The 27,133-nt window shown below is 41.0% G+C and overlaps 2 protein-coding genes and 1 long non-coding RNA gene across 7 annotated transcripts in view; 2 read left to right on the top strand and 1 right to left on the bottom strand.

The window, feature by feature from the left end:
• The window catches only part of nfat5b (nuclear factor of activated T cells 5b), a 40,046-nt gene extending 28,723 nt beyond the window's left edge, over positions 1–11,323 (top strand). For 2 of the 4 annotated variants that reach the window (XM_034116395.1, XM_034116394.1), the window contains 9 exons: positions 55–245; positions 446–618; positions 1,625–1,759; positions 1,844–1,896; positions 2,878–3,010; positions 3,498–3,563; positions 3,722–3,825; positions 4,171–5,989; positions 6,648–6,886. In XM_034116395.1, the coding sequence (XP_033972286.1) occupies positions 55–245; positions 446–618; positions 1,625–1,759; positions 1,844–1,896; positions 2,878–3,010; positions 3,498–3,563; positions 3,722–3,825; positions 4,171–5,989; positions 6,648–6,886 (2,913 nt within the window). Of the gene's footprint in view, positions 1–54; positions 246–445; positions 619–1,624; positions 1,760–1,843; positions 1,897–2,877; positions 3,011–3,497; positions 3,564–3,721; positions 3,826–4,170; positions 5,990–6,647 lie in introns of all 4 variants that reach the window. The other 2 variants (XM_034116390.1, XM_034116393.1) reach the window with 2 other exon arrangements.
• A 321-nt stretch (positions 11,324–11,644) lies between these two features.
• Positions 11,645–12,272, bottom strand: LOC117471883. The gene is made up of 3 exons (XR_004554820.1): positions 12,213–12,272; positions 11,944–12,109; positions 11,645–11,654 (listed from the first exon to the last, which is right to left on the bottom strand). It is a non-coding gene; the product is annotated as an uncharacterized LOC117471883 (long non-coding RNA).
• Positions 12,273–17,321: 5,049 nt separating this feature from the next.
• kars1 (lysyl-tRNA synthetase 1) lies at positions 17,322–27,071 on the top strand. 2 transcript variants are annotated; one of them, XM_034116588.1, is made up of 15 exons: positions 17,374–17,475; positions 18,214–18,379; positions 19,883–20,027; positions 20,130–20,298; positions 20,398–20,491; positions 21,288–21,474; positions 22,832–22,957; positions 23,181–23,300; positions 23,443–23,605; positions 23,870–24,043; positions 24,299–24,384; positions 24,472–24,557; positions 24,643–24,769; positions 25,651–25,794; positions 26,444–27,071. In XM_034116588.1, exons 2-15 carry the CDS (start codon positions 18,240–18,242, stop codon positions 26,516–26,518), a joined length of 1,836 nt encoding a protein of 611 aa, XP_033972479.1. In that variant the 5' UTR covers positions 17,374–17,475; positions 18,214–18,239; the 3' UTR covers positions 26,519–27,071. The 2 variants fall into 2 exon arrangements, with proteins under 2 accessions (XP_033972480.1, XP_033972479.1); XM_034116589.1 differs by lacking the exon at positions 18,214–18,379 and having other exon boundaries at positions 17,322–17,475.
• The last annotated feature ends 62 nt before the right edge of the window (positions 27,072–27,133 follow it).

Raw genomic sequence — 27,133 nt, 5'->3', positions numbered from 1 at the left:
GTGTGAAACATGTTTGATGGTCCTATAATTTGTCTTTTGTTGTTCCTCATACAGCTGGAGGGAGTGAATGAGCCAGTGGTTTTGCAGGTGTTTGTGGGTAATGACACCGGGCGCGTTAAGCCTCATGGTTTTTACCAAGCGTGCAGGGTGACCGGCCGCAACACTACCGCCTGCAAAGAGGTGGACATCGATGGCACCACTGTCATCGAGGTGTCCCTGGATCCAAGCACCAACATGAAACTAGCGTAAGCCATTTTCTTTTACATTAAAAGTGGGTTGTTTTCTTCTTCTTTTAATATATTATACAACAAATAAAGTGTTCTTTGTTTGTGCCCTTCATATATAATTCAAACCAATTGCTTAATAAAGCAACTGCATAACCAGGCAAATCATTTATTATGACACACTTTCAAGTTGTTTAAACTCACATGGCGTCTCTGTGCAGGGTGGACTGTGTTGGGATCTTGAAGCTCCGTAACGCTGACGTCGAGGCTCGCATTGGTGTTGCGGGATCAAAGAAAAAGAGTACACGTGCACGGCTGGTGTTTAGGGTCAACATCCCCCGTGCAGATGGATCAGTGCTCACTCTGCAGACCCCTTCTTCGCCAATCCTGTGTAGTAAGTCTGTCCCCTTATATTTCTCTCTGTGGAAATGCTGTTAATGCTGTTATAAATAAAGGTATAAGAACTGTTTCACTTGAAGGAAGAGGCTAAATAGACAGCTGACCTGTAATCAATGTGTACCTGTAATCTTCTGTTTATAATGTCTCAGCCTATGATGTTAATTATTATAGGCTGAGCTTTTAAAAACAGAAGAGGTCCTGTTTCCGAAGCTGAATCCTGCCCGGGGTCAGGATAATTCGTCTTTTTAGGACCACATTTGAGGAGAGTGTGTACAGAATCCCCTCAGAGTCGAGTGTTATGTAATAATGCATACAGTATGAGGGTGTGGTTGGTTTCATAAACAGTTAAGACGCCTAAGGCTATGATAAAGTTTCTGTGTAAGAGGATTTGGATTAGGGAGAACTGCTGCGAGAGAGACACAGGGGAGAAAGAGAAGGAGAGGATGAAACAATAGAAGTGTGAGGACCTCTATTGTGTGCACAGAGCTAGCGTGCAATCCAAGGAAATATGTTTACAAAACCCCCCAGAAATTGCAATCCCCCCTGGCATCCAGAATACTAAAAAAGATTTGGGAAATGTTGGGCTGGATTTGAGCTCCAAGATTGTTCAAAGTTGTTATTGCCCTTTTCAAGGCCTGTGAGATATAGCCAGTATTTAAGTTCTATGAAAACACATCAAATCATCCGATTGCATACAGTTCTTGTATAAAACATTGAATTTAGTTTAGTTTAGTCTTATATTGCAAGTCTGTTTTTGTATCAGATTACAGGTTGTCTGGAGACATAACACAAATATAAACTACAGTGGCAGTTTAATCATTTTTCAAAGTGTTGTCAGATTTTTTTGTTATCCAATTATCATCAAATGTATTACTTTGCAACATTTTTAACATCATACATTATTGGTTAAAACACATGTAATCCAATAGGCTCTTTTTAATAAACCTGGGTATGTTTGATGAACAATAATAAGTGACCCAAAATATCTGCTCTGTTTACAGCTCAGCCTGCAGGAGTGCCTGAAATCCTGAAGAAGTCACTACACACTTGTTCAGTGAGAGGTGGAGAAGAGGTCTTTATTATTGGCAAAAACTTTCTTAAAGACACCAAAGTCATATTTCAGGAGAATATCTCTGGTAAGAATTATTATTTTTCATAAAACGATTTTCTTCCATACATTATTGTCCTCCAGTAAACATGGCATCTTCTCTCTGTTCCAGACGAGAAATCCTGGAAGGCAGAGGCTGAAATCGACATGGAGTTGTTTCACCAGGTAAAATGCGATTGCTCTTGTGTTATTTTTGTACTGAATGATTGATTCGATGACTAATCAGCAGAGCAGATAGAAGCAGTCCTTTCAGATTTGTATGGAGCTTTAGATGTAATCATCTTAAATGTGCTGCCCGTTCAAAGGTTTGAGTAGTCTCATTGTGCTCTGACCTAATTACACTCATTCTGAGAGGCTAAACTGAGTGTGTCTCAACAGTCCAGTTTAAACCTTTGCCCCTGATAAACAAAATGGTCCAAAGTAGATGAGTTGATGAATCTGTAGCTGATAGTAAATGCTCTAAACTCATTGGATGTAATTTAGTTTTTTGTTAAAGATACTGTTTTTTTCAAGCATTCCCAGTGTTGTTTGGGTTCATTGTTTCTGACTGGGGTGTATCTGTGGTGTAACAAACATATTGAATGCATTTCCTAACTAAAAAACATGTCAGCACTGTTGAAGTTGGCTAATGGCCTTTTTTATGAGGAAATGCTACCATTTTCTAAGCTTTGCTGCCACCTGTTGATATGAGAGAGTAGGTCAATATGGCCATATTTGGTTGGCCCAATCACAAAGTGAGAATATTGGGATTATATGAACTACATGATGATAATAACTGATTTGCATTTTAAGAACCATCATGCAAAAACCTTAGATATTTCCCTTTTAATAAATAATTAATTTACAAGACAAATCTTTATACCTTAATGCAGTCATCACTGTGTGACTCTAATCTTCTCATTCTTTATCTCCACTACAGTAAATGCTGTATAACATCCTGCAGTCACAGAAATGTGTATTGCATCACCCCTATGCCCATGATTGTTAGGGAACAAGATACAAACAAAGTGTTGACCTGCTCGTTCTCATATTGCTTTTCCATATATTGTCAACATGCTCTTATCAACCCTTTGAATCATGATGCTGTTAGATCAACTGTTTTCATTACTTTTTGCTGACTTTTCTTTAATGATGGCCCCTCTATAGAATCATCTGATAGTGAAGGTTCCTCCGTACCAAAACCAAGCCATCACCTCCCCTGCGTGTGTGGCAATCTATGTGGTGACGAATGCTGGGAGATCCCATGATGTTCAGCCGTTTACCTACACTCCAGATTCAGGTTCGTTTTCAATTTCAGTTGATTTACTAAATCAGGCAACGTTTTTCATCTGGCTTTGTTGATAGGCCACTGATGGGGAGACCATGTCTTATTATACTATAGCATGTGAACTTGTGATTACTATAACTATTTATATTAATTATTGACTATACTTGTTAGAATTACTGGGTGGCACCACAGCTAGCTCAGTCAGTTTCTTGAGAACACCACCACTTACAATTTCATAGGATCAGAACAAATATTAGCAATCATTAGCAATATATTTCAAGTGCACAAAACACAGCCCATTTCTAAACAGGAATCCAAAGTCATCCATCTTCAACACTCTTTCATCGGCACTCTTTGATTGTAAGGTCTGCAAAAAACGCTACTCATACTAAACTTTGAAAGATGTGCTCATCAAAGTAACCAAATTATTATTTGGAACTGGTTGTTGTGGTTGTGTGGGCTCAAAGAGATAAAACTCTGTTTGTGTTTTTCCTTGTAGCAATAAATGATGTTGCCGTGAAGAAAGAGGCGCCTTCTCCAGTGAATACTTGTTCATTTGATGAAGGTTTTTATTCCTTTGTTAACTTTTTCACAACCATGATCGTAGCCTACTATTTGAATGTGTTTCTGAGATACTCACACTGTTCTGCCATTTGTTCTGAATGGCTGAATGAAAAGCACAAGAAAACATTTTGAAATGATTTCTTGATCTTGCTCCTACAGTTGTAGATGACGCCTTGATGCCTTCAATGTTGCCTTTAGTGAAGCGAGAAGATGTCACTCCGATGGAGGTCACCAGCAACCTCCAATCTTCTGGTGTATTTAAGGTATTATATTCATCTGACACTTCATTAACCGCCTCATTAATACCTTCTACATCAACACATTAAAGTATTTGGATATTTCAGATTATATTAATGTTAAGTAAAGTAACATCTATTCGATACTTTATTATTTAGTCTATAAAAGAAGTGTAATTTCATGTTACAGATACATATTTTGTGAACATATGTCATGAACATTTTTAAGTGATTTTTAGATATGAAAAAAAAAAAAAATACAAGTCAAAGATGTCAGACAACAACGTGGACACTTTGACAATACAACTAAAATAAAGCAATCTAAAAGCAAATTAAGCACACCTTTTATTATCTTTTATTTTGTGTTTTCAGCAGACAGGCGACCTGTGTCCAGCCCAGCAGAACCCAGACATGACTGCAGGACATCTGAATAAAAACAGAGCGTTCTCCAACAACCTATCTCAGCCCGCAGGCGACCCTGACAAAGGCCAGGCTCCTGTCTTTCCCAACACAGAGCCCTTAAGCACGATCCAGAAGCAGGACATTGCACCCGCCAGCTCTTTCTCTGTGCCCGCCGACTCTCTGCTGCAACAGGGACCCCAGCAGTTCCTCCTGGAGCCCAGAGAGGGCCTCGGGCAGGAGAGGCCCGGTAACGGCTCTGGATCTGTGGGGAGGCTGTGTGGAGAGCCTGCGCCTCAACAGCAGCAACTCCCAATGTTCCCTCCAGACGAAGTAGCCCAGCTGGAGGAGGCAGTGAGGCAACTGAAAGCCAAAGGGTTCTGTAACCTACCACTTCAGTCTGACAACTCAATGGCAAAACAGCAGCAACAACACATCCAGCACCAGCAACAGATCCAAAAACAGCAAATTCAGCAGCAACAAATCCAGCAACAACATCTTCAACAGCATCAGCAGCAACAGCAGCAGCAGCAGGTTCTGGAGAATCTACAACAGCAGCTGTTTCAGTCACAGATCCAGATGCAGTGCGGCATGTTTCAGGAGCCCCCCCAGGCCAAGAACGCAGAGCAGCAGGGCCCCTCACAAGGAGTGGTGACAAACCAGGGGACTCTCTTCCAGCAGGCCCAACAGCAGCAGCAGCAACAGCAGCAGCAAGCAGCTCTCTTTCAGCAGGCCAGTGACCTGCTCTCTATTCAGACCAACTTCCTCCAGCAGTCACCCTCACACCCTTCCCCACCCATGTTTCACAATCCTAGTTCTTTGGCAGAATCACAAGACCCTCAGGGGGGGTTGTTTCAGAAAGCCTCCCAGGAGCAGGTCCAGGCCGCTCTTTTTCAAAACACCATGACAGTTCTACAGTCTCCAGACCAGCAGCCCTCAACCCCGGGACTTTTCCTCCCTCAGACATCCCTGCCCTCTCAGCTTGCAACCAGTAGTGCTCAACAGCAGCAGCAGCAACAGCAGCAACAACAACAACAACAACTGGCCTTCCTCACTGCTCTACAAACGCCTTCCCCTGAACCACAATCAGTATTTCAGGCTCAGGCCCAGCTTTCCCCCATCCAACAGAGAAGCCCCATGGAGCAGCAGCAGCCCCCCCAGCCTCAGCCTCACACACAGCCAGCCCAGCAGGCCTCGCTGTTTCAGAACATCACACAGCATCCATCTTCAAACACACTGTCTCCAGGTCAGCAGCAGCAGCAGGCTGGCCTACTGTTCTGCAACAGCCCTCTGTCCTCTCCAGATCAGGCCTCCAGCCTCCTGTTCGGCAGCCAGGGCCAGATGCCCCCACTGACTAGCAGCAGTCTTGTTTCCCAAGAGCCCCAAAACCCCTCAATGCTCTTTTCCCAAGCCAGCATGGTGGCAGTTAACCAGCAGGACCGCTCTGAGCCCATGGCCCTGGGGAACCCCACAGATCGACGGCAGCAAGTCATGTTTCAGGAGCAGCAGCCGATGCAGCTGGGCAGCAGTTCAAACAGCCGGCAGGAGCAGCCTGTGGGCCTCTTTATGCCTCAGTCCAACATGGGGTCTCTGCAGGGGGGGCTCGCCGCTCAGGAGCTCGCACAGTCAGCCATGTTCGCCTCGCAGAATGGCGTGGCTAACCTCCAGACGACCACCTCGTCGCCTGTTCAACAGCCCGGGACGCTGTTTCAGAGCGCTGTGGGCGGGAGCATCAATCAGCCCAGCCAGCCGCAGCAGCAGCCTGGCCTCTTCCTGTTCGGAATTCAGAACGGTAAGGAATTTGTTACAAAGGTGAATACACTAACAAACTGAAGTACGTTTACACATTAAAGGTCACCTATTATGCAAAATCTACTTTTTAATCTCTTTTATACATAAACATGTGTCCCCTCTGTGTAAAGAGAACCTGAAAGTTTCAGGAGAAAAGATTCGCTCACTTTTTGTCCTGATCCATTTATATAAAAACCTCTCTGAAAACGCGCTGATCAGATATTGGCCACTTTATGATGTCATAACGATTTTTTGGCTTGTGTAAGCATTAGCCAATAACCAACCAAGGTAACCCCCCCCCCCCACCTTATCGCCTGAATATCCTCCTAGAGCACCATTGTGTTCTTTTTAACCAAATCTCTCTCAGAGGGGCGTGGGGAGGGGCTCCTTATTTTCATCTAAAGTAACAGACAGAGAATCAGCACTTTTGAAACAGGGCTGAAACAGAGGGGTTTATGGGATGCTACAATGCATGATCTGTTTGGTATTTCGAGCCAAACACTTCAGAGACATGTTTTGTATATATCTGAGACCTGGAATATATTGATGAAAAACAGTATAATAGGGGACCTTTAAAGAAACTTTGAACAATAAACTTACATTACAAACATACAATATAAGTGTGAGGTTTGTACACTCATTGTGTTCCCTTCTTGCAGAATGTGGCCAGCTGATGAACACTCCTGGGAACACGCTGTCGGATCAGATCATCGCCATCAGCCAGTCGGGTCAGAATCAGAGAGAGAGCGACGCACACATCCAGTCGCTGCTCTGCCAGTCTCTGTCTCAGAGCGGGCCGGTGCAGAACAGCATGAACTCCCCTCAGAACATGGAGAAGATCGACGACCTGCTGGTCAGCCTGCAGGAGTCGGGCAGCAACTTAACTCGTTCCTACTGACCTTCATACAGAATCTGTCTTTACTTTCATTTAGAAATTCTTGTAAAAATGTAGACAAAATGGTTAAAATACTGTCTGTTGATAAGCACATGCAGTAAATGATTTGTGAATTGGCCCTGCATTATGAAGTTTAAGACAAACAGAACATTTTCTTTATTTATCTTATTACTAAATATCCTCAAACACATTATTCTGTTTACTGCAGGACGGAGGATTTATTAAGAGCAGTAAAGGTGCTGCTGGCCTTTCTGAGCCAGTCTCCCTCTCCCAAAAAAAGTCCTCAAGATGAATTACTAAAGTGGCATGAATGATATCTGTTAACTCATTATTAAGGACAAACTGGACATATGAACTGTGAATTTGGTTTGTAATTTCTTGAAAAAGTGAAGGTCTCTTGTGGACTTTATGATTGACTGACTCTCCTTTGTAACAGACTTGAGCAAAATTAGATAGACTTCAGGCAAGAACAGACAAATTGTCGTTATCGTTCCTTGTGAAGAGAAGCATTGAAGTGGTCTTGTTATCATTTATCTTGTGAAGTTTTGAGTGTATCTGTAGATAGTTTGGCAGTGATTTTATCTGCTGAGTCTTTCTGTTCTCTAGGTGTTTTCTAAAGTGTTCTCCAAAGTGTTAAGTGGTTCCCATGAATAGTGTTCCCTTTGATACTAATTGTGTAGTGTTGTTACTTGGAAGCTAGAGTGTGCAGTAAAGCAGGAAGGTTTTGTATGTAGGGTTGAATAGATCAATTTTGTGAAAGGTACTCGCTGTTTCTCATGGTTGGAAAAGTTTTCACCCAACAGGGCAGAAAGTGTATTGAGGGAAGGTTAGAGAAGGCAGATTATAAAGAGGTAATGGAAAAGTAGAAAAGTGAACTACACAGGTCTGATGTGTAGTCACAAACACGTGTCTTTTATGTTGTTGCTGATTAATTTTAATGTTGTAGCAGCTATCGTGCACCTGAATATATAAATATACTGTTTCTGATAATCCAAAAAGTTACTTTATGGATATGAAAGAAACAGTGTGCAGGATGAGTATAACTACAGTGACGGTGCATTTTGTTGATATTTACAAGAGGCCTGGATAAACTAGATCTTGTCTTCTTGATGTCTGGTGTAGTAACACCTATAAAATGTGTAGATTAGCAAACAGCTGACGTTGAGGCAGTGCAGTAAAGGTGGTCACATTTGTTGGCCTTGAGTTTCTTTACTTGCTAGCAGTAACGTTAGTCTGACACTCCCATGTCTAACCAAAAGTCAAAGTAAACCTAATCTGTTGTTCCTCTTTTGAATGGGTGTGTGCTCTGGCAGGGGTGTTGGTGTAGATACGAAGAGGTATTTTGTAGAAGTGTTTAATTTGTCCTGGTGTGCCAAACAGCCTTTACCAACAAAATATATTTCTATATGAGCTACTTTACCATCTCTAGCCCAGTGTACAGATAGCACTCTGTGATATAGTAAGCAAACATGTTGAGGCTAACATTTAGTCTGCATTCATCAAACCAAACTGTGTCAGTTTGATACTTTTAACAACAGACTCTCCTTTTAATTCACAACAAAGAGAGGAATCTTTTAAGAAAAATAAAACAAATATTGGCTGATTTTTGTTTTTTTACTTGTAAATTCAGCACTTTAGGATGCTGTCCTTTGTGACCACTTTACTCATCGAGTGTACAGTACAGTCCCACGAGAGGTGGTGTGGGTTATTTCAGACGGGAAAAAAAAAAGTGGCTTTTTTCCCCAATAATCTATTTCACGTGACAAACAACTCGTATTCAAATACAACTACAGGAGAGAGATAGTAGGATGTAATATCGTATATTGTTATTGTGTGATTTAGTGTCATTTTAATGGCCTCATTCTGCGTCAGGCACGCATTACTGGAATAGTATTCTTAAACCAGCTAGAAAAGAGCCTTTTTAAACAGTTTATAACAATGTGAGTGTTGAGGAGAAGCAACAGTTTGTTGGATACAGCTGTACATTGTACATCTCATCCAGGTTAAGGTATTAGCATGCAGTAACAGAGCCGATTTTACACGTTCTCTTGTAAATGCAGTCGCCTGCCGTTAGCCAGCGGCCTCAGGACCAAAGTTTGACTCAAATGTTGCTTTGCATAAGTCCTGACAACAGGCCGGTTTTATGTCTCATAAGCTTTTTCACTTAAGAAGCACATGAACATAGAGCATCATTATCATCATTATAAGGCCTGATGTCCTGCTGCCACACTTTTCTTTCTGTTTGTGTGTTTGTTGTCTTTGTGTCATGATTAGTTTCACTGTATGCGTGAACAAGGGGCTGGTCTCTGATGATGACAGAATTAGTTCAGTTTTATGATTGTCTTGTTTTTATGTGTACAGTTTGTTAGAAACACATTAACACCGTTACATTTGATACACCTATGTGTCAGAAACAGCTGTTTTATGATGGATAATATGTCAAATTGACTAATGTGATTTGAGGGTTTTAGCGGTGTGAGGGGTTTTTAAAGGGACCCTACTCCTGAAGGAAACCTAACTTTGGAGAAAAGAGCTATCTGCGATTGGCTTTCTTCAACTCGTGAAATAGAGGAACTTAAATTTCCAGTGTTGAGTATTTATGACTTCATTTGTTTTTGTTTTACAAAGTTTAGATCTTCTTTTTTTAAATATGTGTAGTACCCGTGCCTCTCTTCAGAGAATCATTTGTAATTTATTTGTGTGTTGTTCATTATATATTTTTCTTCCCTTAATCAGTTGTGTTCAGATATTTTATAACTGTATTAATGGCAGCAATGTGATTTGCCCCACCTCCACACACACCTTCTGATACTGTAGCTGGCCCCTTTTGATGATGGTGGTAATGTCTTTAAAGAAGATTGTACAAAATAAATGTATATTCCTGTGCACAGTTACTCCTTTGACTTTTATAATTATATACACTTTATTGTACATATCATTTGCTTGTAATTGACTACAACACACTGGCCCTGTTGTCTTTTTTGACCAAATAGTGAAACTCAGACAAAATCAGAGATTCTTCAAAACAGGACTAACAAATGTCAGTATTTTACTACAAATATGTGAATGTGATTATACAGGAAGGCTGCAAATGTTTCACTTTGATCCAAAATGTTCTTTTATACACATACTGTGGATGTAATTACTTTTTAGAAATTACAGTTTCCTCATTTGCGTATATTTACATAAACTGGATTTCTCATATTTCCTTAAAATGCTACTAACTTTCTCTGTTTCTTGCAAAAGAACAACTGGTTTATCTTAACATTACCCATTAATTGAATATCAACACACTTAATCTGCTATCACAGGTTGACAAACTGTTTTGATTCAATGTCACTTTAGACACCGGAAGATATTGTACATGTGCCTTGAGGAGATGTTGTAGTTTCAACCAGATTGATGTTTTATCATTGTTGCCTGTTAATACCCCACTGGTTTCTCCAGATGATGATTAGTCCTCATTTACTAGAATGTTTTAAGCCATAAGACTTTAAATGTACTTTAATTGCTCCACAATAGTGACCAGATAAATGTGGTTGTGTTTGATAAACTTGTCGTGCAATTTCGGTTTCTGTTCTGTATGCATCCAACTTGTTTGTACTGAAGTATCCATTGCATTTATGTTATACAACGTAGATGCAGATATTGTTTTCCCTGAAACTGCTATGCAGCTAATATACTGTAAATGTAGAACTGTTAGTTATTGAATATATATTTTTCTAAATAGCATCCCCTGTTTCAGCATAAAGGGGAAACCAAAGTAGATGTTCTTTCTATTATTTATGTTGCTTTTTGAAATATTTTCTGATGCCTTGAGTGCCGCCTGAAACCGTTATAAAGTCAGTCAAAATGCAAATGTCTCTTCTCAACAACCATCTCCGACCTGAAACAAGGGTCACTAATTGTTTTTAATACTTTATTGCCTTATTGCTTTTTGGGTTTTTTGTGGATCTAGGCTTACTGTTTACTTGTACAGTGGTTCCTAATCTGTCTGATTTCTCTTTGGTCTCTGAGTGGATGTCATGGCGTTCTCAAAGTAAAAGTCAATTAACATTCAAATATACTTTTCCTGTAATTTAGTTAACAATGGGATTTGCAAATTGTGCGTACTTTCATGTAATTGGTCACTTATATGTTCAGAATCTGGTATTATTATTTACCAAAGTTCCCCACATACCTGTAAGATCTTTAAAGTCTCTTCACTCCCAACACAAGTGAACCACTCTTCTAGTAAACAGCTTATATTTGGTCCTAGAAAAAGCAAAGGGGGGCGTTACGTTTTTACCTTTTTGTTTCTAACCATGTGAACAACTGTCAAATAATCACCCTTGGAAAACCAATATATTTTCTTTGTGCTTTTGTTGGAATGTTTTACTCTCTTGCAAATTAAGTTTCTGTTAACTTGCTGCTATCTATATTAAACATATATACTTTAAATGTTTGACCTTTGAGCTTCTTTTCATGTATTTTGCTCGAAGCCGTACAAATTGAGACACATGTGCTTCTAATTTTAGTTTTTCCGGTACCAAAGTGACCATCTTCAACTGAAGTTACTTTGTCCCCGGTTAATGGCAGGTGGTATTTCTTTTTTATACTGACATTGGTTTCACAGAAGTGCATACGTTTATATGTCATATCTACACAGAGCAGACATTGTGTAAAGACACAATGTAGTCACTTGATTACAGCTTTAATGGAGACTCTCTGCTCCTTGACCCTGGCTTATTTTTCGGACACCTTGTCGGCTTTCATTTGTCTCTTCAGCTCACTGATATGAAAGAGGGGTCAAAGATGAGACATAGGTTAGATATTATAGTTTAATGTCAATGATTAAACTAAAACTTGAATTGCCCGGATGCTCAAGTGCACACACATATTAGATTTTCCACATAACCACGCATTTAACTCTATTCTGGGGTTTATATCAATTATTCTGGTGTTTATATAAATAACCAAAAACATAGAAGTCCACAGAGAGAAACAATTATGCAGAAAGGGAAAGGGGACCATGACAAAAGGTTGGTTGTTTTTCTCATTGGAATGGAAAAGCCACCAACCTCTTGTCACCTCTCCAACAGATCCCGTACATGTGTGCATGGACTGCAGCTCTACATGGGGATGCACATTTTAACCACTGTCCCCTGACCGCAAAGGCCTGGCACAGCTGCTGCCCGGCTGCCCTGACCAGGCACAGCATGCTGAGCGACCAGTCAGCGGACAGACCTGAGAAAATAGATATTTATTCAAAGCAGTGTAGCTCACAGCATGTACAGAAAAGGGCTGTTTGGCCCACCAGGACAAATTAAACACTGCTGGGATAAAATACCTCTTCTTATCTACACCAACATCCCAGAGCACACACCCATCCGATAGGGGAACAACAGATTAGGTTTGCTTTTACTTTTGGTTAGACAGGGAAGTTTCAGACTAACGTTGCTGCTGTGCACTTGATTACAGCTTTGATGGAGACTCTTAAGGCACATCCTTAACATTATTTAAACATATGAAACAAACGTGCAGTTGAGGAATTCGCAGCAAATGTCCCTTATCTAAAGTCGTATCCCTTTGACTCTAATTCCTTATAGGCAATACAATATGCCTTCATAAAGGTTTCTGTTATAATTGAACAGAAAACCTTTGAAAATCATTCGGCCATTCGGCGGGGATGTCCAATCACAGAGAATTATAGCCTTATAAATGCTGACTTTACAACGTTATTGTTGGGTGTAGAGAACTTAAGGGTTGAAATAAATAACAGGACAAGATGTTGTAAGTCTTTGTGCAACATAAAAAAAAATCAAAAACTTAACTTTGACTTTATTGAACTTTAAACTGTAAACCAAGTTATGACAGTTTTTGGAGAAGAAAATAGGATTATTGTATTGCTTATTTAAAATATAATAAAACAGTTTTAAGTCGTTATATCTAGCTTTGTGTTTATCAGATGTATTATAAGGTAATTATCCGGTAAATAATCTATAATGTTATAATGTTTGCCAATACATTTATTTAAACCACAATTCCCCATGAATAAAAGGAAGACAGAGTCAATATTATGAATAATAAAACAGGGCCAAAACAAAAACAAAGAAATATTTATGAAAGTACAACCCAAAATTAACAATTTACATTAAAGGTCCCATGTCATGCTTTTCCGGTTATTACCCGTCCCCTTGTGTGTTATGTAGCTTTTTATGCATGTAAACGGTCTGCAGAATCACAAACCCTCAAAGTACACCCTGTAGCGAGTAAAACTCTAACACAGAAAAGACCTGTCTATGCTGCCCCAGAATGCCTCGTTGGAGATTTCTCTTTTTCTTCCTGGGTACAGTGACGTATTTGGGTACAGTGACGTTACATTTGGATCAATCCGCGGACTTCCTCACACACACACACTCGGCGGGACGTTGCGAGGCTCGCTGCTGCGAGGAGCGGACAGTGTGAGCTGGCTCACTGGTGTGGGGTCGGCGAGACACCGCGGAACTCAGCCTGAGCACACACACAAACTCCCAGCCAGGCTGCGGGTGTGTGTGTGTTTCGGGCTGGGTTTCGCTGTGTCTCGCTGTCTCGCAGACGGCCACTCGGGCTCACAGGGAGGGGGGGGACAGAAGCTCCAACAAGCCGTTTAGGACAGAGTGAATACGCATACTATACAGAGATGCTGTATGAGAAACCAATGTGAGTTTGGAAAATTGCACAATACAAATCTATTTTAGTATACCTCAACAATGGAATTATGATCAGTAGAAATGGCCATGACATGGGACCTTTAAAGGTGGGGTAGGTAATTCACTTCAGAAACACTTTTTGTTATATTCAATGGAATGCTCTTAACATCCCAATAGCAATGAATATATTAAATGCTTTGACAATAAATACATAAACAAATTGCATCTGTGAAAGCCGTAGCGCTGTAAAAAGCACGGCCAATCATTTTAGCCGGCCCGGCTAAAATAACTGGATGGCCTACCTGCCTGTCAGCCTTCCATCTCGTGCACAAACTTATCTCGTGCCCTCATTGGTCATGTGCGCGTTCATGTGTGTTGGAGGAGGGGCTCTGTAAGGAAGTCTGAAGGAAGAGGCAAGGCTTGTTTGAGATGAGCGAGACCGACGCAGACCTGCGCAATTGCGATCGCCGTCTTGCTCGTGCGTTGCATGATGGTTAGTCATTTTGTCCGACTTGCTCTGGAGGCTCGCCTACATGAGACGTTGAAATCTCGCGGGACAAAGACGCCTGCAGACTTGAGAGCGAGGCGGCTCAGTTTCTCTCCACGGCTGCGCAAGCGAAATGCTTGATGGGAAACGACTCGCTGGTATATCGAGCTGAGCGCTCATTAGCCGCTTTCACACCAAGTACTATAGCCGCTTTCACACCGAGTACTTTGCCGTACTTAGTGCCCAGCACTTACGGACCGTCCACACAGCAGCGCTAAAAAATCTTGGAACGCTTCTGCCCATTCACTTTGAATGGGGTGACGTCACTTTGCCTCACTTTTCGCCAAACTGCATTGTGGGCAGCAGAGCGGAGATTTTCAGGATTTTCAGGATTCAAAGTTGAGCAATGTTCAACTTTTGAAGCTGAGGTGGAAGCGTCAGCCAATCAAATCCCGTGTATGCAAATCTGACAGTTCAAGCGCTAGCCAATCAAACTGCGTGTATGCTGGGAGAGACATACCGCAGGTCATTTCCTCATATTCCAAAAAATGGAGGAGAAATTAGCGGTAGGGAATCACCCGGTGCTTTATGACCAGTCCCTATTTACCTACCGGGATATAAACCGGAGGAGCCAGGCATGGAGGGAGGTGGCAGAGACAGTGGTAGGTTTTCGCCTGTTTGGGGAGTTTATATCCAGTTTACTTCGGGCTTTTTTGCTTCGTATGTCGGGGGCAGGGAGATTTATGTGATTGGTTGTTGGTGCCTTGCTCGCAAAAAATCCCCAAGCTTCAGATACGCCCACCTCCAAGATTTTTTTAACGCTGCTGTGTGGACGGGCCGTTAGTGCCAGCACTTAGTACCCCCATGGAACTTAGTACAGATCGCGTTCACACCGGAATAAGTTCCCTGAGGGAAGATTATGCAAATGAAGCCGCTGACGTCACTTCTTCTTCTTCTGCTTTGGGTTTACTGGCAGGCCGCAAACAACTTCACGGCGTATTCTGCCACCCGAAGTTCCCGGCCGGAAGTCCCCAGAGTTGGGGACTGGCTTCAGTAGAAGCTGCTGGGACTCCCAGCAGCTTCTACTGAAGCCTTCCGAGTAAATCGCCAGAACGCCGACACCTCCTCATCACTCCACCGCTCCCATGTTTTTTTTTGTGTTGCCATAAGTTAATCTCTCTCCGTTGGTGCGTGGGGCTAATGCTAATACTAATAATGCTAATGCCAGCAAATACAATGGCGGCTTCACAAAACTTTTCAGAGTTTTACAGGGCGTGGTTTGCAATTCGCCCAGCCAATAGAAATTGGTACTTTTTTCTCCCCAGGATAGTACCACCTCTCTAGCAGGCACTAAAAATGGGGGTAAAAGTTCCCGGCACTAAGTACTCTTTTTGGTGTGAACGCAAAATAAGGGGTACTAACGGAACTAAAAGGGAAAAGTAAGGGGGAAAGCGGTGTGAACGCGCCTATTGGTATTTTTTACCCCGTGCTGGTGATGAAACTCAAATCCATTGGCTCGGAAAAAGTTTTTCGTTGTTTTGTGTCAGTTTTACGTCGCCACTTCCATTCACATTTTTCATCATTGTTCCACAATGTTTATCATCATGAAATTAGTGAGTTAGTGAGGGTACCGTGGGGTGTTATTAATGCTAGCTTGACAGTAGCAACGGCAGATGTACTTACCTTGTCTTCTTGCAAATGGATAATAAAGTGTGGAGTTCCATACTGAACACACCGCCTCTGACTCCCTTTCATCGGCTCTACAATACTATACTTGCACTGCTTACCGTTTTCATACTTTATATATCTTAGCATATTCATACACACTGTTCATACTGCTCACAGGCTGCTGTGTATATCTAGTGTATTCATACCCCTCACTGTTTATTCATCATTCAATTCATTCTATATTTTATTCTGTAGATTGTGTACATTACTTTTCACTTTACTGCTTTTTGCACTCCTGGTTAGAAGCTAAACTACATTTCGTTGTCTCAGTACCTGTAATCTGTGCAATAACGATAAAGTTGAATCTAATCTTGAGCAGGAACAAATGTATTTACTTAGTACATATCTGACATTAACGATTAAACACATTTGTGCATTCTTTATAAATGCAAACCGAGTCAAGCCGACTCCGGAGGTGGCGGTATGCACCTTAAAGTTGTTTGCAATCTGCCAAAAAACCGAGAAGAAGAAGAAGAAGAAGAAGAAGAAGAAGAAGAAGAAGAAGAAGAAGAAGAAGAAGAAGAAGAAGAAGAAGAAGAAGAAGAATAAGAAGAAGAAGAAGAAGAAGAAGAAGAAAGAAGAAGAAAGAAAGAAGAATAAGAAGAGACCTCCCCCGGCTGCAATCGGCTATTCTCGTCCTACTTTCAAGGCGCCGCAGCTCATCTCAAACAAGCCTGCAGATTTGTTCTGGTTGTGGGTACTTTCAAATTCTAAGCGCACTCGAGCTGGTTTCTCCATTCTTACTATACCTTTAACGCATTATTATAAAAAAACACGTATATATATAAAAGACTCGCAATGTTTTTGTTGTTCTTATATATAGCTTTCTTGTAGTTGTGAGTTATTTTCTCCTATGTTTCCAGTCTACTGATTGATGATTACAATGATTTAGCTCATTAGTGGCCTGACTGGCCCTCCTAATTTGGTCTAAAAAAAGTAAATGATGATAATTGTGAAGGGGTGTCCAGCAATCAATAATAATAATAATAATAATAATAATAATAATAATAATAATAATAATAATAATAATAATAATAATAATAATAATAATAATAATCCAGCAATCAATAATAATATGCCAAACTACTAATTTGAGATTCAGAAATTAGTTTTAAAAATCATGTTTTCATGTTATAGTAGGCCTACCTAACATCAACCTGTTTGAAACTTCGATGACCCCATGATGTGATTATTTATATTTTAAAACCTTTAACAACTATATTAAGATGTTCATAAATATCTACATTTATGTATAAATGCATATGTAGCAGTTAGACAAACATAATTATTAGATGATCTCATTAATACCTATGTTAGGCCTATATGTACTAAAAAAAAAAAGTTTTTTTTCCTTTTTGTTTTAATGTATTAATTAGACAAAATGATTTGTGCTGAAAGTCATATACTGTTGTGTCTCAAACGGATAGACTAGGTTATTAATTTATTTGCCAAATAGTTGCTTGAAATGCTACAATAACATTTGCAATTCGTTTCTGATTCAGCCACCGTAGGGTCGTGTACAAGTGGGCGTATCTTGTAGGGGGCGTGGTTTGTACCGTCTTGCTCCGGCTGCAGCTGGACCTATGAGCTGGACCCTTCCCCGTGTTTTCGGTGTGTGCGCGTCAGTTGCTTCTTCGGAACGTTCAAAGCATCATCGACAACATGGCTGACGTGACTTCGGCGGACGGAGAGAAACTCAGCAAAAAGTAAGCTTATTCTTCTCTTCAACTGCATTTTTATCATTTTAAATCCTTCACTTACTTCGATTTTTAGAAATAACATGTAGTTTGGGAAATAATGACCGTTTAAATTCGGCTATGCTGCGTTACTTAGCGTTGCATCAGGTCAGAAGATGCAAACGAAGTGAGCACACCATATGGAGACACGCGACAAGCCTACACATCCCATAATTCAGTTCGATTGTGTCACTGGTATTTGTAGTCCTGGACGTGAGCTGACGCAAATCGCAATAATGCATTTTTGGAATCCGTAAAACTACAATATCCACAATAACGTTATGTTCAAGAAACGTCCTTCTATAACGAAAACGTGTGGTTTATTTTCCTTGTTTTAGATAATGTCGGGTTAAACGTGTGATACATTCTATTTGTGACACTTTACTCATGTAGATGGCTTATGTATTTCAACGGTATAAACGCGTCTTTACCGTTCTTAAAGCATGCTAACTGCATGCCCTTCGTTGGGCTTGAGTTTCTTTACTTGCTAGCAGTAACGTTAGTCTGACACTTCCCTGTCTAACCAAAAGTAAAAGCAAACCTAATCCTGTTGTTCCCCTATCGGATGGGTGTGTGCTCTGGGATGTTGGTGTAGATAAGAAGAGGTATTTTATCCCAGTAGTGTTTAATTTGTCCTGGTGGGCCAAACAGCCTTTTTCTGTACATGCTGTGAGCTACACTGCTTTGAATAAATATCTATTTTCTCAGGTCTGTCCGCTGACTGGTCGCTCAGCATGCTGTGCCTGGTCAGGGCAGCCGGGCAGCAGCTGTGCCAGGCCTTTGCGGTCAGGGGACAGTGGTTAAAATGTGCATCCCCATGTACAGCTGCAGTCCATGCACACATGTACGGGATCCGTTGGAGAGGTGACAAAAGGTTGGTGGCTTTTCCATTCCAATGAGAAAAACAACCAACCTTTTGTCATGGTCCCCTTTCCCTTTCTGCATGAGTGTTTCTCTCCATGGACTTCTATGTTTTTGGTTATTTATATAAACACCAGAATAATTGATATAAACCCCAGAATATAGTTAAATGTGTGGTTATGTGGACAATCTAATATGTGTGTGCATGGGCGTAATTTCCACTGGGGACAGGGGGGACATGTCCCCCCCACTTTTCAAAATCCCATTTGTGTCCCCCCCACTTTTTAAATGTGTTTATTATTATTATTTTTTTTATGCAAGCGGTCATCGTCAAGGAGGAGCGTCTGTGTGTGTGTGGCACGAGGCATCTTGTGAGAGAGAGATAGAAAGAGAGAGAGAGACAGAGAGAGAGAGAGAGAGAGAGAGAGAGAGACATAGAGAGTTACAGGGTTGTTGTTAGCATTTGGTGCTAGCTCGGAGCTAACGGAGATTAGTAGCTGTTTCAACAATAAGGAGAGGGAGAGCTCTTTCCTGTCGGACTTTGAGAGACTGAGAGAGAGAGAGAGAAATAGAGAGAGAGAGAGAGACTGAGAGAGTTACGTGGGTTGCTTGCTAGCTCGGAGCTAGGAGATTAGAAGCTGTTTCAGCAATAAGGAGAGGGAGAGCTCTCTCCTGTCGGACTGAGAGAGATCACGTCAGCTCAGGGAGGTAAAGGACTCTCTGAGGGTGGATTCGATTGTAAACTTAGTCTAAGTTATCTCAGTGGGTCTCAAACGGTTTGGTCATCTATGTAAACAAATATCTCCATCTATTTAATATTAGTTGTATATAAAATAAGTTAAGAAATCCTTCCAATGTGTAGCCTACTATAGGTCAGTAACAAAATCAAAAACACAGTTTGAAAGGGGAGTGATTAGTCAAATATGCATAAATAAAAAGAAAGAATGCAGACTAGGTAAAATACAGATAGGAGAGAGGAGGTGATCAAATATGTGTTATTGCTTGTGAGCATATTCTAATGGTTTTTTGATGATTGAAATATATACAGTTCTGTTTCATATGAGTGTTGAGAGCTGTATCCATACATCTCTTAATGTTGCCCTCAAAGTGCATCAGATTGATGCCTTCAACTTCAATTTAAAGAAAAACAAATCTTCCAGGGGGTGCATGCCCCCGGACCGCCCAACAGGAGGTGAGGTCATCACAAATAAAACAGATTCACATGGATAGGATACTAGATAAGTGTGCACACTCATTATATACACTACACATTCTTGGATTTGTTAACACTATAGTCCCTAATATATTTGTAGAAAGGCAGGAAATGGAATTAAATTGAGAAAATGTTTCATTGCGGAGGACCCCCTGTTTTGTGTCCCCCCCACTTCTCAAACCAAAGTTACACCCTTGTGTGTGTGCACTTAAGCATCCGGGCAATTCAAGTTTTAGTTTAATCATTGACATTAAACTATAATATCTAACCTTTGTCTCATCTTTGATTCCTCTTTCATATCAGTGAGCTGAAGAGACAAATGAAAGCCGACAAGAAGGCGTCCGAAAAAGAAGCCAGGGTCAAGGAGCAGTTGGATCTAAAAAAGGAATCCAATGATAAAGGAGCCGAAGATGCCTGTGCGTTGGATGAGGAGACGCTTGACCCAAATGTGAGCTTTTTCTGTGATTATATGCCTTGCTCTTTACGTATTATACCGGAAATGTTTTGGTATTTTTGTATTAATTCCATTGTCTTTTCCCCTCCAACATAGCAATACTTTAAGATCCGCTCGCAGGCCATCCAGGAACTGAAGGGCACAGCGGAGGATCCGTACCCTCACAAGTATCATGTAGACTTGTCACTCACAGAGTTCATCGAGAAATACAATCATCTACAGCCTGGAGACCAGCTGACAGAAGTTGCTCTCCTCAATGTGGCAGGTACAAGGCATATTTGTTTTAATCTTAAATATATTTGCCATTTTGTGTGCGTGTAATCCTGCAGTAGATCCCCTGTTAAACTTGATATATGATCTAAAGGCCGTGTCCATGCCAAGAGGGCTTCTGGTGCCAAGCTGATTTTCTACGACCTGCGAGGTGAAGGCGTCAAGTTGCAAGTCATGGCCAACTCGAGGTACAGAATGAGAGCACAGGATATATCATTTTTGTGTACAGGAAGAACAACATATTTAAAATACTACATAGACAACCCATGTGAAAAAAATGTGTATTCGTGAACATACATGTCAAACAAGGAGGATGCCACCAATAATCTAAACAATTATAATCACTATTCAATACAAGGAATATTAACAATAACAGCTACAAAAGTAGGATAATTAATAATGATAACGCTGGCCCTTTGCTTGCCTTTTTTGTATGTCAGGGTGTGTTGGAGCCACATTGCACAAATTACTATAATGTCAATTCCTGTGTCCTCCATGTGGCGCTAGAGAACACACACTAATTGCACAGTATGTTCCTGTGTATAATTTGAGTCACAAAAGGCTTATTATATGTTGCCAGTAGATGGCTCCATTTGCATGTAGATGTCTTCAGGCCTGGACTCTTAACTAGCATGTGAAATTTGATAACTATATGTATGTTATTAATATACTTGGAAATGGTGTGGAGGATAAATAGTTAAACTTCGGTTTTATACTTGAGTTTCATAATCTAACACTCACTGAGTCAGTAGTTGTTGTATCAGAAAATGACTGCAACTGGGAAAATTAGTTGAAAACAAAGACTGCAAAACCACTCCGCTCACCATCAACATAACTTGAGTTTGTGATTTGTTTTGGACTCATTATATTTTTGTATTGTATAATGTCATTCGTTATGTCTTTACACCTACAATTAGTTTTTATCCTTGTGTATATTTAAGATTACAATTAGTTAATTTCTGTATATCCTCTTTTACTCATCAGGAGCTACAAGTCTGAGGAGGCCTTTGTGGCCATAAACAACAAACTGCGTCGCGGTGATATTATCGGTGTCCGTGGTATCCCAGGGAAGACAAAAAAAGGGGAGTTGAGCATCATCCCCACTGAGATGACACTTCTTTCACCATGTTTGCACATGTTGCCCCACCTCCACTTTGGCCTCAAAGACAAGGTAATTCCCTTGTGATTAGACTATGGATTAGTCTATGGATTAGTAAGATCAACAGAGAATGGACCACTACACAAAGCAGAACCATTAGTTCGCTCTGCTTGAATGACTCAGGCGCCGTTTACACGAGGAGAAAACTGCTTGCATCTGCATAGTTTCGCGTGCGTATAGCCCTATTATTTACACGAGGCCGATAGAAACTGACCCCACAAACAATAACGGGTCCCAAGGTGGATAGATTTGCAAACGAAACGCTCTGGGGGGTCAACCGAGTCCGTGTAATCACCTCGATACGAATATTTCCTGAAAAAATAACGATAGCCCCGCCTCTCCCCACCTCTCCTGCAGCAACTATCAAAAATAGCTGTGTTAATTAAACGCACAAGGGGTTCTTGAATGAAATAATATTATAAAAGGCAAACCAGAATTGTTAACGCCCAATATACTCCTTAAACAAAATAAACAGAGTCAGATTTCATGCATTGATCCATTATATTGACAAAGGAGGATCTCACCCGGTGTTTGTAGAGAATATTTCTCTCTTTCTGAGCCGTCCTCTCCACGGAGACCTTCTTGGTCGGGATGCAATATCCACAGATTCGGTTTCTTTCAGTTTCTTTCAGTTTCAGTTTCAGTTTCGGGGCTTAAACAGAAGGGTAGCCATGGCAACATTGCAGCGGGGCTGCTCGGTTGCTCTTCTTCGCGGCTTTTGGTGTATTTTGGCGGAAGTTACAGCGCCACTTACAGTCCCAGAATATGTACTACAGCGTTTCCAGCGGCCTCGTTTGAACAGACACGTTAAATGAAACTAATGCATGTGAACGGAAGACTTTTTTGAATACGCATACTGTGCATAAACGCAAACGGTCCCGTGTGAGCGGGGCCTCACTGGCACACCTATAATGTAGTAGAGCTATAATGAATGTCAACTCTAGTGTTTTCCTGCTATGACAAGTAAAAGTGTAACTGTGAGATTGATTTCATAACATGTGGGAAGATCAGACCTATTTTTGATAAGTTTAGTTTTTGTGCAAATTTGTTTTACCTAGTGGACTGGATTTGTGCTCTGGCAACGTTCTTTCTGCAGGCTACTAACGTTACAGTCTCCTAACAACAGTGTATAACTTTGCCTGGTGGGACAAAGACAGCCTTTGCACTTGCGCTTCATTATTCAATTCATGTTTTCTTTCTTATAGCTTCCAACCCTGGTTGCAGTGTCACACAAGTAGAGAACCTCAAAGATGTTCAGTGCTGTTAATTGTTCTGTGAATTTGCTTTGATTGGAAGAGATAGTGACCTGTGGTAATAACCAATGTGAAAGCTTTTTTTTCTCACCACTTTGTAATCTTTCTCTTGAAAGGAAACAAGATTCCGCCAGCGCTACTTGGATCTGATTCTCAATGACTATGTGAGGCAAAAGTTCATTACTCGCGCCAAAATCATCACATACCTGCGCAGCTTCCTGGACCAGCTGGGATTTTTGGAGGTAGGAATTGCTGTCTGTAGTGTATTAAGACATCCAAGTTGACAAGCTTTAGAGAAAAAAGTATTTCACAAATGTTTAATTACCTTTGTGCAAACATTTGTATTTTAAAATGCTATAATAGTACATTTATTTCACACTAAGTTTGTGTGTTTGTTCCACATCTGAGGCAATAAGAATTACAGTGTAAACTGTTTTTGCTGACTCACGTTTGTGTTTACTTTAGATTGAAACACCAATGATGAACATTATTCCTGGTGGAGCAGTGGCCCGTCCGTTTGTCACCTACCACAATGACCTGGATATGAACCTGTTCATGAGGATCGCGCCTGAGCTCTACCACAAGGTCGCTTTTTGTCGTCAATTGGAACACCCGTTTCCTGTGAATTTTGTAGAGCTAAAACTTAAAATACTCAAAGTTTTTGCCTTTTGTTCGTCATGTGTCAGATATTTCAATATTAAAGCTTCATATCATATCTTTCCCACAGATGCTTGTGGTTGGTGGAATGGACAGAGTGTATGAAATCGGTCGTCAGTTCAGAAATGAAGGCATCGATCTTACCCACAATCCCGAGTTCACCACCTGTGAATTCTACATGGCATATGCAGATTACCATGACTTGATGGAAATCACAGAGAAACTTCTCTCAGGTAAGTGAAAACACATAGTGAGGAAAAAAATCCACATTAAACTCCATTGAAGTTTTAGGCTAATAATGATCTGGTTATCAGGAAACAGTTGTATAGATAGACTGATAATGTGAAATGTATTAATTTATATCTTTGTCATTGAGGATGGTATTATTGGTATGAATTGTGCATTTGAAAATACAAATTCCCCACTCCCATTTCTTCTCAGTGTCTTCTCAGCAAAAAATACTCTCTTTAACTCAGTGGTTCCCCTTTTTGCTTCAGGAATGGTGAAGCACATCACTGGAGGACACAAGGTGACTTATCACCCTGATGGTCCTGAGGGGAAGGCCTTTGAGATCGACTTCACGCCGCCATTCAGAAGACTGAGCATGACTGGAGACCTGGAGAAGATCATGGGAGTGAAATTCCCTCCTACTGACAGCTATGACAGTGAAGGTGAGGATCTGTAGATGTTTACAGATGGATTTTCTGTGAGTGTAACAGTCCCTCTGAAATGTGAAAACAACTTTTGTACTTTTCTTTCATTTTGTTTGAGGCTGTGTTTTAAACTGTTTTCATCCCTTTTTGGTTAAACTCTTATTTCTTCAGTCCCTCACCTGTAGGGTTTTTGTCTGTATTTCACATATTTTTATTTTTAACTCAGAAATATGACGTTTTTTAATGATTTCTCTTTCATTCTCTTACCTTCAGAGACACGTAAATTCTTTGACGATCTGTGTGCAAAGAAAGGAGTTGAATGTCCTTCACCCAGAACCACTGCTCGTCTCCTTGACAAGGTGCTGCATTGATGCACAACACTATTTGTTATTGCTTTTTTTTTTTTTACAATGAGGTCCTAACTGCTGATCTTCTTTGCTCCGCAGTTGGTTGGAGATTACCTTGAGGTCACCTGTATCAACCCAACATTCATCTGTGAACATCCTCAAATCATGAGTCCCTTGGCGAAATGGTGAGAAAGACCTTCTTTCAGGCACATATTTATCTTTTCAAATGCAATGCTTAAATCCGTATTGACACTTTCTCACTTGTTTCAGGCACCGATCCCAGAAAGGCCTGACGGAGCGCTTTGAGCTCTTTGTAATGAAGAAGGAAATCTGCAATGCTTACACAGAGTTGAATGATCCCGTCAGACAGAGAGAGCTTTTCGAGCAGCAAGCCATGGTATGTATATTATTTTTTATTTCTGTTGCATTGTTTTATTTTCTAAAAGTCCAGGCTCCTTGTTGTTGCAGTGTAATGGCGCGTTTCCACTACAGCGCGGAGCACGGTTTAAGAGGGCTGTGACGTCAGCGGCCCGTCTTTGGTTGCGTTTCCACTTGGCCTAGTACCGGCCGGCGGGTCCTAATTCACAGTTTTTCTGGCCTCATAAAATCGTGGGTCTAGGGCCAGAGACAACGAGGCTGAGTCGGGCTGAGTATGCTAAACTAGAGAGAGCATCGCTGGCAAGGGGGCTACAACTACAACAAGATGGACATATTTGACCGTGATTTAATTGTAATACACGTTTCAAAATGATGCCGAAGTAACAACATACTGATACCGGTTAGTAAAAACCATGAATTAATGCTTTGACAAGTCTGCCGACAGACGGCAGGCGAAAAACCTTTAAAAATGCGTGTTTTCTAAATGGAGATTGGCTAAGCTAACGCAGTATATGCTCCGACCGTCCACACTCACAACAACAGCCTATACAGACATAAATAAACCAGCGACTGTATTCACCATGACACAGGCAGTCTGTGGTTTGTACTTGTTTAACTTTTGTCGAGTTTCTGAACATATATGAGGAGCTGTGAGCTCTGAGGGCTAACAGCTAACGGCTGTGTTGTTTTTCTGGGGTTCTCATTGAAGATGACGTCACGGCTCCGCCTACACTGCGTTACTATAGATACTACCCCAGTTCCTAAACTGTAATGGAAATGCGCCATAAAGTGAGCCAGTCCTAACGAGGCCTAGCCATACCGAGCGAGGCCGTGTAGTGGAAACGCGCCATAAGTGTGTATATTGGTGCATGTTAATAACTGGAGTTGGATCTTTTCCAGGCCAAAGCTGAGGGTGATGATGAAGCCATGTTCATCGATGAGACCTTCTGCACGGCTCTGGAGTACGGACTGCCACCGACAGCCGGCTGGGGGATGGGCATCGATCGTGTCGCCATGTTCCTCACCGACTCCAACAACATCAAGGTAAAACTGTCGTAGGAGTCACAATTCAAACATGTAGTTGTTAAATCCTTATACAACTTTGACAAAACGTTTTTGTTTTTATAAAGGAGCTGATATTGTACTAGAGTGGGTCCCCCTTTTGTTTGATTGTGCACCCCAACAAGGATTAACTTGTACTTAAGTGTAAATGGTTCACACTATTACACTGGTTAACAGTGGTGGTAAAAAATGCAGCTTGCAAAAGTTAAGTGAGAAAGGCCATGCACTCAACACATTTTTTTTGTTTTAGAAACACAATCTTTTGTAACCAACATAATGAATAAAGTACAAACCATAATTATAAAAGGACCTAATCAAAGTAACAAATCAGAGTCAAGAATGTAATCAAATCAACCTGGTTCCTGATCATGTAGTATGTGTGACCACATGGCATCTTCCCTCAGTGCATTGTCCTCTGAAGAGCACTTTAGACTTTGATCAGACTGAAGTGCAACAGAAGAACACAGGATCAAAGGACACAAAGAACAATGGTTTAACCTCATCAGGAAAGCATATTTCTTGCAGCGTATGTACACGTACATAAGCTGCCAACATCGGCCAGGCAGTGTCTACTTTTATGTTCGCGCTCTAAGAGAAAGAACCCTCAGCTAACAGTTTTGTTCTCTTGCAGGAGGTGTTGCTCTTCCCAGCCATGAAGCCTGACGACAATAAGACATCAGCGCCCACAGAGGGCACCTCCGTCTAATGACATGACCTCTGACCTCTCCTGCTATCAGACCTGTGCAGGAGTCCGTATAGAGCAAAAGCCTTTATAACTCTGCGGTCATCAGTGGAGCCTGCGGGTTTTGTGTTTTATCATGTTGGTGTGTATAAGGATTGATCCTTGCAGTCATTAAGGGGAATCATCTTGTCTCAGTTACATGGTTAACTGGTAAAGCTGACAAAAGCTCCTCATTTTCTTTTGTACTTCTTACACTTTCGCGCTCATATTTGTTGTCCTCCTTGTTTAATTTTATGGGGACATTTTAATCCTCATTGTCATCCAAACAGTAAATGGATGGCATTTGATCAGGAAGTTGTGATCTGCTGTGATGCCATCTTGGTAATAAATAAAATGGTGCTTGAGTCTGGCTACAAATTAGATGCACAATAAATATTTTAAGTGTTCTCCATATATTCATCTGTTTTACCTGCTTGTTTTTCCTGTCTGACATTTTTCAAGCTAGACTCCACAAATTAAATATGCCAGAAGTTTAAATGTGGGTTTGTCTGAATAAAGTTCATATGAATCAACATTGTTTAGTCTCTTGTAATGTTTGTGCTCTGTTTACAGAACAACATGATATACATTACAAGAGCC

This window comes from Trematomus bernacchii, unplaced genomic scaffold (assembly GCF_902827165.1).
Source record: "Trematomus bernacchii unplaced genomic scaffold, fTreBer1.1, whole genome shotgun sequence".
NCBI classification, from domain to species: domain Eukaryota; kingdom Metazoa; phylum Chordata; class Actinopteri; order Perciformes; family Nototheniidae; genus Trematomus; species Trematomus bernacchii.
Note: the sequence above shows the minus strand (reverse complement) of the source record. Positions and strands in the feature narration are given on the sequence as shown.

Bases quoted from the DNA above. Each gene is read 5' to 3' on its own strand.
- kars1 (XM_034116588.1), top strand. From the start codon at position 18,240: ATGCTGTGCCTGGTCAGGGCAGCCGGGCAGCAGCTGTGCCAGGCCTTT. The intron at 23,301-23,442 runs GTCGCTTTTTGT...TCTTTCCCACAG, and splicing joins CGCCTGAGCTCTACCACAAG to ATGCTTGTGGTTGGTGGAAT. The intron at 24,044-24,298 runs GTGAGGATCTGT...TCTTACCTTCAG, and splicing joins TGACAGCTATGACAGTGAAG to AGACACGTAAATTCTTTGAC.